The sequence below is a fragment of the Magnolia sinica genome, chromosome 7, assembly GCF_029962835.1.
Source record: "Magnolia sinica isolate HGM2019 chromosome 7, MsV1, whole genome shotgun sequence".
Taxonomy (NCBI): domain Eukaryota; kingdom Viridiplantae; phylum Streptophyta; class Magnoliopsida; order Magnoliales; family Magnoliaceae; genus Magnolia; species Magnolia sinica.
The window spans coordinates 15,232,054-15,248,944 of NC_080579.1; the positions used below are offsets into that span (position 1 = coordinate 15,232,054).

General features: G+C 35.5%; 1 protein-coding gene and 1 pseudogene across 1 annotated transcript in view; both read right to left on the minus strand.

The window, feature by feature from the left end:
• Positions 1–321: 321 nt before the first annotated feature.
• LOC131250569 (DNA-directed RNA polymerase V subunit 1-like) lies at positions 322–1,924 on the minus strand (annotated as a pseudogene).
• An 8,910-nt stretch (positions 1,925–10,834) lies between these two features.
• The window catches only part of LOC131250570 (protein DETOXIFICATION 21-like), a 42,602-nt gene continuing 36,545 nt past the window's right edge, over positions 10,835–16,891 (minus strand). The window contains exon 8 of the mRNA XM_058250858.1: positions 10,835–10,909. Coding sequence (XP_058106841.1) covers positions 10,835–10,909 — 75 coding nt within the window. The remainder of the gene's footprint in view (positions 10,910–16,891) is intronic.

Sequence of the window (16,891 nt, forward strand, 5' to 3'; positions counted from 1 at the left end):
CTGCTAAGGCATCTAGAAGACAACTGAAGAGACAATCTACTCAGTGTTGTTTGATATGAATGTTCCTGCTGTTTGTAGAAGAACTGCAGACATGGCAGCTGAGACCACTTCTCATCACATTATTGCTGAAGTGTGCAACATTCGCAGGAAGACAAATAAATCTTCTTAAAAAAAGGTGAAAGAGCGTGCTTCTTTCTCCCAAAGCAATTTATAACCTCTTGACAAGAGTGCAGGATCTCATCCATGCTCCGCTCGAGTACTTTCAAGTGCATCTTATCAAGGTGAATGTGGCCAACAAGGCCTGTATCCGCTTCTGAACTTTCAGGTATTTGTCGATGCCTTTAAAGCGACTTTTTTCAAACGATTCTGAACTAAATATGCTGCATTCTCCTTGCAATGTATTTTCCCATAGAATCATTCAAATATAGAATAACTCTCCGATCTATAATATCATTCTTGAAGTTAACTTTGCACAAAAGTATTTCCTTCATCGATTCCCATGAAGAGTTGTTGCTCTGAGAAAAATCAAGAACTGCTTTATATGCAGGATTTGATACTGCAGTAGCAGCTAATACACCAACTGGTTCACCAGCAAGAGACCTGCCAGGACTATTTTTGTCCACCTGTCCATACTCAAATTGAATTATAGAATTGTTGCAGAGGTTTCTCACTGTCCCATCATAACAGATAACGACATCTCTAAGTGTGGCCATTAGATTTTTAAACAAAGTTCTGGAAGAACGGATCCTCTGGAAGTACGGATCAACACTTCCCTGGATGATATGGAATGGACCAACTCTTCATAAGGGGTCAGACCTTGAAAAAAGGAGCTCTTAACTAACCCAAATGCCTTAGAAGGATAGTCAACTCCATTAACAGAATACTTATTTTGGAAGTGGAAACTCATATCACCATTAACAGAATACTTATTTTGGAAGTGGAAACTCATATCCTCAACCAAACACCTTGAATAAAACTTCCCTCGGTCATAAAATTGAAGCCCCAAAAAGCCAAGTTGTTGAACAACCTTACTGATAGCTGAATCATTTTTAGAATCTATCAAATTACCCAAAGCAGATAACTTTAGAATACGAGTCACGATTGGCAGTTTTATAGTTTTCAGGTAGCTTTCCACTAACAACTCTACAAGTTCATTGTAATTTGATCTCAAGTGAAGCAGCAAAGGTGATATGTCCTGAATCTTCTTCTTTATATCTTCAGTAACAGCCTTGGGAATGTCAAAATCATTCAGGCCAACACTATATCCTTCTAAAAAGAGAATCTCCTTCAGCAATGGCTGCAACATATTAAAGAACTTAACAGCCTCTTCTGTTCCCTTCTTGTCAAGAACAGAAGTAACAATCTCTGTGAATGATGACTGCAGTAAATCTCTATTGAAATCAATCCTCACCATTTCACTTTTACTGATCAAATGTCTCTCCCCAAAGCAGTCAAAAAACGCAGGTAAAGCACTCTGTACCATTTGCAAAACAGTCCACAGAGGACCTGTATGGTGAGCCTTAAGCAAAGCAGGTTCCAGTAAACTAGTGAAACACACATAGCCAACTGTTGCGCAGTCGCTTTGTTCAAGAAAAAAGTCCTAAACATGAGTTTAAGTGACAATAAAGAATCATGCACCAGTTGTAAATTCAGACTACCACTATGAGAACTACGGATTTGCTTTTCAACACTAAACAGCTCCAAAACTTCTGCCTTTGCTGCTAGAGACTGGATAAAATATATGAACACAATCCCCATCAAAATCTGCACCTAGGGGAGCACAAATAAGGGGATTGATCTTAACAGTATGGTCGTCATGCACATAGACAGAAAATGCTTGTAATGAATGTTTATGAGTACTAGGTGGCCTATTAATGAAAACAATGTCTCCGTCCATAATCTGCCTATTTATGATTTGACCAACTTTCAAATCTAGTTTAGTTTACTTTGATTCTCTTTTTTCCAATTCGGTTTTGAAAATTTTAAATGTTAGAGAAGTGCTACTGTGATTTGTCTGGATGTATTTAAGTGACTATTTTGTGTGTTCTCTACACCATAATGAAGGACCACAGCTGGTTACAGAAAGTTGTGAGGTGCATTGGACACAGAAGGTTGAAGGAGATCTAATAGTCCAATGCTCCTGAGCTTTCACAAAGACCATTTTTCCTGGAGAGTTGAAGAGCTGATTGGGAGCCTCTCCGCATTTATGTATTTTGTTATATAGGACACGAAGATGGAGCAAGAATTCTAACAGGTTCACTTGCACGATTGTCCATCTTAGCTTTAGTAGTCTAAAATAACTTGTTTTCCATTCCAACCTATAACTCAACCTAAACCTATACTTATAACTTAAACCTATTCTCAAATCCCAAAACCTATACTTATAACCTAAACATAAACCTTAACCTAAACTCAAATCCCTAAACCTTAACTTATAACCCAACCTAAACCTATACTTATAACGTAAACCCAAACCTAAACCTAAACTCAAATCCTTAAACCTTAACCTATAACCCAACCTAAACCTATACTTATAACCTAAACCTGTTCTCAAATCCCAAAACCCATAACCTAAACCTAAACCTTAACCTAAACCTATAACCTAAACCCAAACCCAAACCCGAATCCTTAAACCTTAACTTAAACCTAAACCTATAACTTAAACCTAAACTCAAATCCCTAAACCTTAATCTATAACCCAACCTAAACCTATTCTCTAATCCCAAAACCTACACTTATAACCTAAATCTAAACTCAAATCCCTAAACCCTAACCTATAACCCAACCTAAACCTATACTTATAACCTAAACCTATTATCAAATCCTAAAACCTATACTTATAACCTAAACCTAAACCTTAACCTAAACTCAAATCCCTAAACCTTAACCTATAACCCAACCTAAACCTATACCTATAACCTAAACCTATTCTCAAATCCCAAAACCTATACTTATAACCTAAACCTAAACCTTAACCTAGACTCAAATCCCTAAACCTTAACCTATAACCCAAGCTAAACCTATACTTATAACCTAAACCTATTCTCAAATCCCAAAACCTATACTTATAACTTAAACCTAAACCTTAACCTATAACCTAACCTAAACCTATATTTATAACCTAAACCTATTCTCAAATCCCAAAACCTATACTTATAACCTAAACCTAAACCTTAACCTAAACTCAAATCCCTAAACCTTAACTTATAACCCAACCTAAACCTATACTTATAACCTAAACCTATACTTATTTTTATTTAAGGTTTCTAGATGCAAGTTTTATATTCGAATTTTTAAGGTCAGTTGTACCCTGTCACATAGTCAAGATAGTTTCCATCTTCTTCTGTCTATATTACCACAGACTCCAAGTTTTTGCAAAGAACCATCTAGCATTTCCCACGGGTGTTTCTTTCTCTTGCGAAAGTCTTTGTGCTTTTGTTGAGTCCAGCAACAAATGTGTATTTTGAGACAAGCAAGCATTTCTCCCTGTGAGCTGAAACTCACTCGTGGACATTTCTTGTGTGTGTGCGCCCACACATGCATGGGGTGGGGGAAAGAGAGCGTGTGTACATGTCTATCTATGCATGTATATATGTATGTATTTACGTATTAAGGAATACCAATTGATAAAAGGGAAAAACCTCTAAATTCACTTGGTAGGAACTCCTTTCCTCTTCTTTTGTTTTTTATGTATGATTTAGGAGCTCTTGTCATTATCTTTGCTAAAATGAGATCAACTGGGAATGAACCTATGTTCACATATATAGGATTTCACACCTTTGTGCCTGGCTGGCACATGTGGTGGCATTTAGATGGGCTAGGTTATACATGTGTATGCTCAACACACCTCTAAACTCTATATGTGAGCCTCCTTTTCAGATTTTTGTGTTTCTTATTGATGTTGCATAACTTCTGCAGGCCTGCAATGCTCATGGGATTTATTGTGCTCCATTATATGATACCCTTGGTATGCATATCACAACTTCTCACTGGATTCACTTGTGCATGGACTGATTTTCAGTAATCATAAATGAAGTTCAATTGGTGCAGGATTTTGCATCATAAATGCTTGACGTGTTTATGTTTTTTTTTTAATTATTATTTTAAATTTCTCTCCATAAATATTTTGACATATGTTTATTTGCTTGAAGTGTCATCCATTATCATTTTTAATTTTGTAAACTTTGCAGATTATATTGCACTATATGTTGATTTTTATTTTTTATTTTTTACCTTTTTTTCTTTTTCTTTATTTGGTCTCTTTTCCAGGTGTTGAAAGTATTTCCTAATGCAACCAAATTCTTGAAAAGTAAGAAACATTTTTCATTTTTTATATTCTTGGTGCAGGCTTTGTATTATATATATTGAAATCTGCATTTGTTGATGCAGCAATTGTGAGCTTCGGAAGTAACTTCTCTATGAATTTGTTATTGCAATGATTGTTCCCATACTTCTTCTCTATGAAGGTTGGTAATTTCAATAAGTAACTTCTCTATGAATTTGTTTTGTTCCTGTCCTGATGATGATTGTTGTGAAATTTACTGTTTAGTGAAGAACTTTATCAGCATGGTGACACTAAATGGTTAGAAAATGCAGGAAGTGAGAGGGTGGATAAATCAGAAAGTAACAGGAGATAGGCTAAAATAAGCACAGCATATCAATCGGTCCCTTTCCTGTTTGGGAGATGTGATTGTAGCCTTGGCTCAGAAAAATACCTAAATAGCTTACAGAAACAGCAAACTTACGCAACTCCCGCAAGATTCCTTAGGTTGAAATCTATTGCCTTTATTCTATGCAAATGATGTGAGGTTTAGATTGGAAGGGCCTTAATATTTTTCATAAATTGTTCTATTAAAAGGATCAATCGCAAAAATTGAATGATAATCAATGATGAAGTTTGGACAGTTTGCTGCCTCACAAATTGTAATGGTGGTAATCTAGGAGAGCAATTGATTTATAGGGTTTGATTTGTGCCCAATTGATAGGAAAGGACTATAGGGTTTGATTTGTGCCCAGTGGAATTCTACTAGCCACCCAATGGAATTCTTGATCACTACAGGGTTTGATTTGTGCCCAATTGATTTACATTACAATGAATTCATTTATTTGGAAGTAAAGATGCAATATCCAATGAAGTAAAGTCAATCCTGGCTTAAAGCCTGTTGAAACTTGGTGGCTTATATACTTCATTAATGATATAGTTTTAATCCAAAACTTATGGTCACTATGAAACACTCTTGTAGAAAGAGGAAGAAAGAAAAATTCTTACATATAGATCTTATCATAATTCTTCGTAGTTCGGTGGTGCAATTTATCGCTAAGATAAAGGAATCGCAATTGTTGCGTATCTGCTCACTGAAGGAAGATTGAGTTTGTCATGTCTTCGAGGTTTTCTTTATTGGAGCTCTCCTAAACTTTTAAGAACTTCTGTTCTTAGTAATGTTAACAACCTTATGAAGTTTTGCTGTTGTGAAAAAAAAAGCACTTATGTTATATACTTCATTAATGATATGGTTTCTAGTAACTACGGTATATCTTTTAAATTCCATTGGCTCCCATATCTCTTGATCATGTTGATAGTACCACAGTCATATCAGAGTTTCTCATATTCTCAACTTAAAAACAAAAGTTATTTCTGTTGTAGAATGTTTGTATTGAACTTTTGCAGTGCAGGCATGTTGTTAATACAACTGACATTACCACCAAATATTGTAGAAGAACTTGTGTTTCATTGCTTTCATGTTCTATATTTTGAATGATATTCAATGGTTTTTTCTTTTCATTCAAGGAACATAAGTGTTGGAACTATGATGATCTCTATTTGCATATAGATTAACATTCAATTTCTTCGACTAAAAGTGAATTCCAAAGTTAATATGTATGGATAGTTTGAGGACAGCTCAAGGTGAGAGTATATGCAAGGCTATGGTTGTGTGTGGACATGCTATCATCTAGAAATGCAATAATCATTTCAGTGAAGCTGAAATGACGAATTTGAAACTATCATAGTATTTGTATTATGTGATCATTACTCCAAGTTCAACTAGAAAGGAATGTAATTGCAATTTGTACTCCATTATGAAAAACACTAACCATCGATACAGTTCAATCATTGCCACCTAATTGAACTGAACAATTGCAATCCAACTCAGGTGTGTTTCAAAATGCAGTGTAAAAGATGCATTTAGATCAATGGATTATTTTTAGCCTGGTGAACCTGTGACTAGCTCTGTTTTGAGCTTGTAGATTATCTTTGCATTAAGTCGATGAAACTCAATCAAGCCTTAAAAGATTTGAATTTTATTTTGTATTGTGACTTGAATAAAAGATATGATGTCATTGAGAAAACCCAAAAGCCACAACTCAGTTTTTCATTTTTTCTTTTTGCAGTGGCTATAAGTACATGCCTTATCAACTTTTGGCTTGCCACATCACGATGGAGGTGAGTTTCTTGGCTGTTAACTGGTAGCTCTTTATTAAAAAGTATTCTTCTTCATCATGGTTATCAAACAATTCCTGTTACAACAAAAGTGGCTGATGTGCCAGTTCATGCTGGCATTGAGTTGTAGTTTGACCACCAAGTGTGTCAAGTTTTTGGGTATCACTCTATGATTAGAGTTCATAGAGAACCCACAGACATGTTATGGAGTCACAAATCATATGCTTGTTTCCAGTGACTAGTAGAAATGATGTCACATGATTTTCAGTTCAATTGGCAGGTGTATTACAGTGCAGAAACACTCAGTGTGCCAGTGGAGATGATAGAAGGGAAGTGTGAAGCTAGAAAGAAGCATGATCTTCCATCTCTGGATGACCCTGCAATCTTTGAGCATATCTTCTTCAGTGAATACATGTATGATCCTTCCAAATGTTGGGTGGTGTAGATAAAAGAGAAAGATGGCGATGATGTTAAGATGCAAGGACAAGGAAACAAGTGTACATGGCTATGGAACTTGACTAGAAAGTAGGTGGTAAGGAAGTTGTCGAAATAGGAAGAAGACGATAATTTTTTGTATATTTGTTTATTATGTTAAACTTATATGTATTTATGCGTGAATGAGTGTAATGTGGATAAGATTGTTTGTGTTTGGATGAATGTACTTTTATGTTTGGATGGATTTTCTTGTTTGGGTTTAGATGGATGTGAATGTGAATATGATGAAATATATTATATAACAGGTGTATATCAGGATGAATATGATGAAATATATTGTTAACAGGTGTATATCAGGAATTTTGTGTAGAATTTTGAGCTAGAATAATTTTTTAAAAAGAGAGTTTTAGCGACGAAAATTTTCGTAGCTAAAAGTTTTGTAATTTATTTTTTAACTGCGAAAATTTTCGCTGTTAAAAGTCTTGTACAATTTTTTAGTGACGAACATTTTCATCGCTAAAAGTAGAACAATATTTTTAATAGCGAAAATTTTCGCTGCTAAAAGTCTTGTACAGTTTTTTTAGCGACGAAAACTTTCGTCGATAAAAGTGGAACGATTTTTTAGGAGCGAAAATTTTCACTGCTAAAAGTCTTGTACAGTTTTTTCGTGATGAAAATTTTCGTCGCTAAAAATGGAACGATTTTTTAGTAGCGAAAATTTTCGCTGCTAAAAGTCTTGTACAGTTTTTTTAGCGACGACAATTTTCGTCGCTAAAAGTTTTGTAATTTATTTTTAGCAGCGAAAATTTTCGCTACTAAAAGTCTTGTACAATTTTTTTAACGACGAAAATTTTCGTCGCTAAAAAGCTTGCATTTAGCGACGATCCGAATTCTTCACTGATAAAACGCTTCGAGATCGGTCTTTTAGCGACGAATTTAGCAACGAAAACTTTCATTGCTAAAACTTTTTAGCTATGAAAATTTGACTTTTAGCTACGAAAATTTTCGTCGCTAAAAGTGAGATTTCTTGTAGTATGTGGACTTATTAAGTAGGAGTTGCATACTTAGCATTTTACTTATTCATTATTCATTCACTATCCACTTGGGCTGGTGGTGCGCAACTAATTGTTGTATACCTTCGTAATGACCAAGATTTTGATTGGGGCGCGTGACTAACCTGAGATCAGAAGTTTACTACATTGAGTCTGACTATCCAAATTTAGGTATGAGACTGGTTTGGATAGAAGTCCTTATGATGGACCCCATAGCCTGCGATACTACGTACTATCATCCCAACTTCAAACTCTATCTTGATCATTTCATTCACATCGCATATTTCATTATATCCCAGCATATGACATTTTGGGTTGCTATGTTTCTACAGTTATATTGCCTAGATATGGCTGGCGGTATTCATGAACTCGTCAGGATTTGCATATTGCATTGCATTTTCAGTATATGATATTTGGTTTACTATGTCTCCGCATTGCATAACTGATCTACATTGCTTCCTCAATATATGATATTGACTTATTATGTTTTGCATCACATAGCCTAGATAAGGCTGATAGTATTTATGGACTTGCCAGCATGTTTTCACATTGTTCTGATATTGCATACTTGATACTTACCTTGCGCACACACTTACACCACCCTTTAAGCTTTTTATAAGCTTATGCATGATAGAAGCATGCAGGTGGCATTAGGTCGCAGCAGCATTGAGCTTGGAACGTGCAGCGGTCTTCTAGAGCTTTGATTTTCAATATATGTATTTCCCTTTCAGCACTGTATTCAATTGTTTTTATTTGTGGATATGTGATGATGATGTTGCCTTTATGATTTGGGTAAACTTGTGGTTATGCTTCTTATGAGATAAATATACATTGAAAAAAATTCTCTTTGAAGGATCTCAGGATTGAAATCTAGCGTATGGGCATTGGGAGTCGAGAATGGGGTATTACGGAGGCTGTCGGCACCGGATTCGGTGATCGAAAATTTTGTGAGCATAGTTTCCGACTTTAGGGCATGACATTATTCTCCTAATTTTTTAAAACACTTTTCATCTTGGACACAACTCCTAAAACTCAATTGATCAAAAGTTATGATTGAAGTAAATTTTATTATAAATAGTAAAAAACCAAAATAAAAAGGATTTTTGACTGTCGATATGGTGGAATCTCAGAAAGTTGGCATGGGCAACCCAATGTAGTAGAGTTAATTGGCTAAAGTAGCTTCTCCTACCTCAAAATCATATATGATATATCAAATAACTCATTCTGGTTTTCCAGATATGCCTGTTTTAAGATTATGATGGTACATATCACTTCCACCTTTGATCAGGCCTTCTTTGGTCCATCTTAACTATGAAATTGTCAGCGACACCTCCCCGCACTGTACAGGAGCAAGATTTTGTTGATCAAATGGCGTACTTGATTTGACCACTAACGGCAACCAAAGAGCTTGCTGAAGATGATATTAGCAGACACTCGAGTCTTTCCCTCCTCATCCTCTTTTCGATGAGGTACTCACTTCTTGAGTTGAGATGACTTGAGAGAAGACCTATGTACATAACAGTTATAATCAAAGGTTTGGATTGGCGGTGGAAGCAATGGGTAATCCTTCCTCTACATGCCTCCCTCAAGGAGGGAGAAGCCCTTGCCCTTTACAGCTCTTGAGAAAGAGTTGGGTATGGTACTCTATGATGTGCGGGGCACACCCAGATTGTTATCATACTCATCTAAACCGTCCAAATATTCCATCCTTGTACATGTAGCATATGTGGCCCATCTTTGGGTCTAATTCAAACACAAGTATGATCGTATGACCCACAAATTTTATGGTTTGTGCAAACATGTACTCACTCAAGCACAAATTACGACCTGCACTACTTGAGGAGATGCTAAAACAGTGCTTCTCCCCAGTGTAATGGAAATTATGGACCCAGTTCATTAATGATCACCCATGGACCCTACTGATGATGGACTCGTCAGCTCAATGGCTTGACATAACCAACCACGGGCCCACGGTTACAAATTCAATGCACTAAAAGGGAACTCTGTCCCTTGTGGTAATTAAAATTTTCTTTTGAGCGTTTGACACAATATGTGGCATGTGGAATCCGACACTAACCCACTACATGTACTTCTGTGATTGGTGATCCTGGACCGTCCATTCATTGGATCATACAATGGATGAATCCATTCCAACAAAACGCAATAGACATGCAATCCTATCCCTTGATCTGTCACCTTTAGATGGACGATAAGAAGTGAAAACTTTCCACTTTCGTTATCAAAAGGGGAATGCTCGTTAATCAGACGCAGGTGTTCTTCAATCAGAGTGAATCTGGTACAATGTATCATAAGTTCTTGGGCTATCAGTTGGACAATCCTTATAAACGGATGTACGGTCGGTATACCAATAATGTTAGCCGTCTGATCAATGGACCTCTCTCCTTGTGAAAAGGTACCATTGATCATTTTATATTTTCATTGCATGCTTTAAGGCCACATGGGTACGTACGTTTCCTGCAGTGGGCCATCCCTTATAGTGATCTATTACTTAAAATATTTCTCTATAAACAGAATATTTTCCTTCAATCGGTATCAGAGAAGTTCAAGACGATAACGACTATTACTATCAGAAAAATCATCGAATAATCTGACGGGCCCACTACTTGCATTGGAATTGGAAGTGACCGTTCAGTTAAGAATGCCGTGGAAATAAATAGAGAAAACTAAGTTTTTACAAATAGAAAATCACATAACAACACAACAAACAGAGCATAGGAATAAACTTGAAGAGATGAAATGGGCCTAGGTGTGGCGATTAGTGAGCCTAGGCCTGCGATGGGTGGGCCTAGGATGGTTTCCACTCAGATTTTGAACTTTTCAAGCCGGATTGCATGCCCCAAACGTAGCACATTGCCAACCGTACATGGGTCTTTTAGAGAGCAATCTTTTAGGCGATGATATTATCGAATTCATTGGAAGGTGGGATAAGCCATCTATTCACACGTGCCTTTGCTATCAATACCTGCAAATATTATATATAAAAAAATAAAATAAAATAAAATAAAAAAAAAACCAGTAAGAAAAGAGTAGTCTATTGCACTTGTTGTGGTAATTACGGGAAGCAGATTGCGTGGTGTGCCACACACCACTAATCTCCATGGTGTGTTGATGTCACAAGTTTTGTAGGCCCCACCATGATGTATATGTTATATCCACACCGTCTATCCATTTTAAGAGATCATTTTAGCGTATACACTCAAAAATGGGGCAGCAGATCCAAAGCTCAAGTGAATACATCACAGAAAGCAGCAGGGATTGAACACCTACCATTCAAGCTGATATTTGTGTTTTCCCTTCGTCCAGATCTCAGTGACCTTATGAACAGGTTAGATGGCTAATAAACATCATATGGCGGCCTTTAGTTAGGTTTCAACAATGGGCATCATTGTCCCCACTGCTTTATGTGGTGTGGTCCACTTTAACTTTGAATATAACTCAGTTTTGAGCCCATGTCTTAAGATGATAATGGATGAACAGCGTGGATATAACACATACATCAGGATGGGACAGACAAAGCTTGGTGATGTCAACACACCATCGAAATGATGTGTGGCACAACACGCAAGTAGCAACTTAAGTCGGCCAATGGGCTTGATCCAGGCCTAATTGGGTTTCAACCCAGTCAGTCAAAATCATGAATAACAGCAAAGTGGACAGTTTTAAGGTGACGCAGGGATGAACGTGATGACGATAACTATTCTGAATTCACGGAGCTTGTCTGGACTCCTCACAAAGACTTCTCGAATCCACAAGGAAAGAAAGCAGAAAATAAGAATAAATTCTAATAAATTCGAAATTGATTAATTGATCATTGATAATTCTCCAATGTGTCTTCTTACACCATTAATATAGAAAAAAATAAACTAAAATTCATAATTACCCAAAATAGCAAAATTCTAACTCTAATAAAAATCCTAATTCTAATAAAACTCTTCTAAGGCCTAATTTCTAAAAATAAAAATTGTAAATAAACTTTTGCTAGAAGAGTCCTAGTATAAATAAAAGTTATTTCTAAAAGGAAAGAAAATCTATAACTCTAAAAATATTAAAAAAATCGGAATTACTAAAAATAGTAAAAAAAATTTCTAAAAATTCGTTTTTGAGCTGAAAGCGCACGTTTTCTAACGAAATGGACAGATGCGATCTACTTTGTGGGTCGGTTCACCTCGGATGGCCCGTTTCAGTAAAGATTGATAGGTTGTATGCCCCATAACGATACCCAGATCAAAAGTTATGGTCAATTCACGGTCCATCTTCTTTTGGCTCAACCATGCTGGGAACGTATCTGTGACACGTTCTACATCATAAGGGCTATAGGTCTTGAGGTTTAAAGTATTATTGGGAGCCAAGGTGTGTGTACACACGTGTATATATATACGCACTATGTGAAAGTGCAAGAAAAACAAATAAATAATTCGACAACGATTGCCATCAAATCGTTTTTAGTTCTTCAAGGACAATTGTTGTCAATAATTTGAAATTAAATATAAAAAAAAATAGGCTATAAAGCCCTCATTTCTACCTCTCGTCCTCTCTTCCTCTCCCTCTAATCGAACCCCAACCCTAGCCCGGTACTCTCTCTCTCTCTCTCTCTCTCTCTCTCTCTCTCTCTCTCATCTATCTATCTCTGAGCTCTCTCGATGTGCTTGCTCTTGGTGCTCCGTCAACGTTCTCTCCTTCCCGCTCACTCCCTCTTTCAGTGCTCTTTGTATCGTGGTAAGCCCTAATCCAAGCTAGTGGGACCCACTATAATATATGTTGAATCTATTATGTGCTCCACTGTAATGTATGTGGGGACTACTGTGGGCTCTAATGTGATGTTAAATTAACTTGTTTATCATTGTTGGAAGTTTGAAGCATTGTTTAATTATATATGTAATCTATCCGCTATTATGGATGTCATGTAATCTGTATAGTATTTTGAATTTAACGTAAACCGTACATTATATACTTGTTCATGTAATTTGTATACCAATTTGGATTTCATGTAATTTGTCTACTTTTGGATTTCATATAATTTATACACTATTTTAGATTTCATGTAATCTATCCACTCTTGAATTTCATGTAATCTATCCACTTTTGGATGTATTTTATATAATTTGTACACTATTTTGGAGTTTATATAATCTATCCAATGTTTGATTTCATGTAACCTGTACACTATTTTAGAAATAATGTAATCTCTCGAATTTTACATTTCATGTAATTTTTCAATTTTGGATTTTATGTAATATGTCTACTAATTTGGATTTCATGTAATTTGTAAAATATTTTAGATACATGTAATATATATACCATTTTAGAGTGAATGTAATTTGTCCATTATTTGATTTCATATAATATGTACATTATTTTGAATTTCATGTAATTTGTCCAGTTTAGGTATGCACAAATAATGCATTCTATGTACTGATTATTGTTCGCATGCAAATTATGCATTTTATCATTAAAATTTTACCTACAAATCATGAAAATTTATTCTAATTAATTACTTTCAGTTCTACAGTTTCGAAAATTAGCCGCATCCGAAACTCGGTGGTGCAATACCATTTGAAAATATGTAAAATCATACCTAAAATATCTAAAAGCACTTGGTGAGTCCTACTTGAGTTTTGAAATGGAATAAAATTTGGTGTGACCCCTCATCCAAGTAAGTCACAAACAATGTATGCGTTAAATGTCAAAGCCACATTTTAGTGGGCCCTATGTACAATTTTGAAGGCTTTAATGGGCGGGCACCCACTCTAAACTTTGACATGTGGTGTGGCCCACCTAAGTCATGAAGGTTCATGGCTTATCATCGAAGGTTGCATCAGATTAATAAGATAAATATCCCTCACATATCATGGTGAGGCCCGTACAGATCAACCTCATTTATACTCTCTCTCTCTCTCTCTCTCTCTCTCTCTCTCTCTCTCTCTCTCGGTGTGCTTGCTTTTGGTGCTCTATAGGCATTCCTTCTCTCTCGGCTCACTCCCTCTCTTGGTGCTCTCTCTGTCATGGTAGGCCCTAACCTTAGCAGGTGGGACCCACTATATATAATATATGTGGAGAATACTATAGGCCCCACTTTAATATACATGAGGTCTAATGTGAGCCCTTTTGTGATGTTAAATTAACTTGTTTATTATAATTGGAAGTTTAAACCAATGTTTAATTATATATGTAATATGTTCACTATTTTGGAATTCATGTAATCTCTAAACTATTTTAGATTTCATGTAATCCGTCTACTTTTGGGATTATATGACCTATAAATGATAATAATGGCTCATTTACCGTGCATTTAAAACTAAAATTGTATTATATTTTATTTTATATTCGAAAATAAATAAATAAAAAAAGTTGATTTTAGTTATTTTAGATTGTATAAAATGTGTTTATCAAGTGTATGGTGAATTATGGTGATTTTAGGTAATGTAAAATCTGTTTTTTACGTGTACAATGAATTATGGTGATTTTAGATAAAATAAAATAATTTTATCAGGTACAATGGCATAGCTATAGCCCAAAGACTCCGAATTTAAGCTTTTTTCCATATTGAAATCAAATTCAGTGGCATATGCTAGCGAATGCTAAAAAATATCAACTTAGAACGATGGTTTTGAACCGTCGAATGACTTCCTAGAACGACGGCTTAGAACTGCCAAATATTTCCCACGCCAGCAAACTCATTCGATGGTACTATTGACATGATGAAAAATAATCGGTGGTAGATCGACGGTTCATACTCGTCGAATATATTCTCCGCTAAAACTCACATTCGACTGCTCTACTAAACTGACAAAAAGTATAAGGCAGTTTTGAACCGTAGAATTTAGTTTTCAACATCAAAATTTTCGATGGTCTTTCTCGACCCCAATGTCCATTGATTTTCTTTAAAATTGATGGTTTTGGACCAATGAATTTGGCCCTTTTTCACATAATGACATATATATATATATATATATATATATATATATATATATATATATATATATATATATATATATCCCATGAACGATGTGTATATTTACCCTGCATTGGTCCGAAAAAGCCCAATACGGGGTTGTGTGTGTGTGTGTGTGTCCCACAGATGATATGGGTGTATTTACCGTGTATTGGCCTGAAAAATCTCAATACGGGGTGATGTGTAACATTATCCATGGTGAACAATACATTACATAACACACCCATGTTAAACCTTAGTTCGGGTGCCACTTGAAAATGTGTTCATCTCATGGTAATTAGAGATGATAAGGATTACAAGTAATACCGATATATCCAACCATTTATATGCTCTCTAATAATATGTAATTGATATTAAATAAAATGACCTTTTAGTGGCTACCAAACAGGCCCTTAGTTGATTTGAAATAGGTAAGGCAACATCTCAACGAGGGTATTTTCATTAGTCATGGACCATTTTAATCACGTTATTAGTCATTGGAGAGTTTTGAACTTTGCTTTTAGAAGGACAATGGAAGCTATTTAATTAGTAAAGATTTGATTTTTATTATTTTTTCATGCATATTTTTCCTTTTCCATTTAGATTTGATTAGGATGTAATTTATTTTAATTGATTTTTGTATCTCTTGATTTGAGTAATTCCTCCACTATTTATACAGAATATTGCACTCAATGAAATATCAAAGAAAATAATATCATATAAAATTTCCAAAATTGTTTTCCCCTTCTCAACGTTTTCATGGTACGAGAGATGATTATCTTTGTTTTCAATCCTCATTGCTAAGATATGTCCCAATCATATCTTAGCCTTTAAAAATAAAAAAATAAAAATAAAAAAAAAATTATCGGTGTACTTTTTTGCATGTGACCATTCTCTGAATCAAATATGTTTTGCTCAGAGCCATCCTAAAACTCTCCTCCATTACAACACATCAAATCTGCTCAGAATCAAATCTATCTGTTGTTACTCTGAATTTGCCACTCGTTGCTTGAACCCAGCATTGCTACCCATTTGCTGCAACTTGTATCGCACTCACAAGAAAGCATCTTTGTTGTTGTTGCTGCTACTATTCATATCACCTATCCTTGGAATCCAAAACCATTTGGGCTACCACCACACCTCCTTCATAGCCCTTTAGAAGTACTCTCTACCCCTTGTCTAAATTCCTTTCAAATGGTTCTTCTTCCAATCATGTTACTCTTCCTTTCTTTATTTCTTTTCATGATGAGTTGACGTCCTTTGTTCAAACTGTTAAACTGCTTTATTGGCATAAAGCAATGGTCGAACAAATCCAAGCATTAAAGAAAAATTAAACCCAGAGTCTGCAACCCTTACCACTAGGCAAAAAACCTATATCATGCTCATGGAACTATTGAATGCTCCAAAGTACGTCTGGTAGACAAAAGATGAAAACATATTGAGGGCCTTAATTTTTTCAAACTTTCGCACTTGTTTCCAAAGTTGTTACTGGTTGATGTCTATTGGTTGTAGCAGCTATTCGCCATTGGCCAATCTATCAAATTGATGTCAACATTGTTATCTTTTTTCTATGGAGATCTTAACAAAGAAGTCTACATGAACATTCCCACCGACTTTATAAAACAGGGATAGCATTGAGTTCGCCATCTTAATAAATCCCTCTACTGCCTCAGACATGCATACAAAAACTGATTTATGAAGTTTTTATGTACACTCAACGAAGCTTTATATCACCAATCTTCAACAAACTATTAATTCTTTTTTTATTCATTTGAAAGATAACCTCTTCACAAGCTTCTCATATATGTTAATGATATCATCCTAACAGAAAATGACCCAATTGCCATTGCCACATTGAAGGAATTCCTTCACAACAAATTTAACATAAAAGATCTCAGCCCACTAAAATACTTCTAAGCATTGAAGTGGCTCATTCTCGCATAGGTATTTTTCTTAGTTAACCCAAATATACTTTTAACATTCGTAAGGATAATGGTCATCTTGGATCTTGGC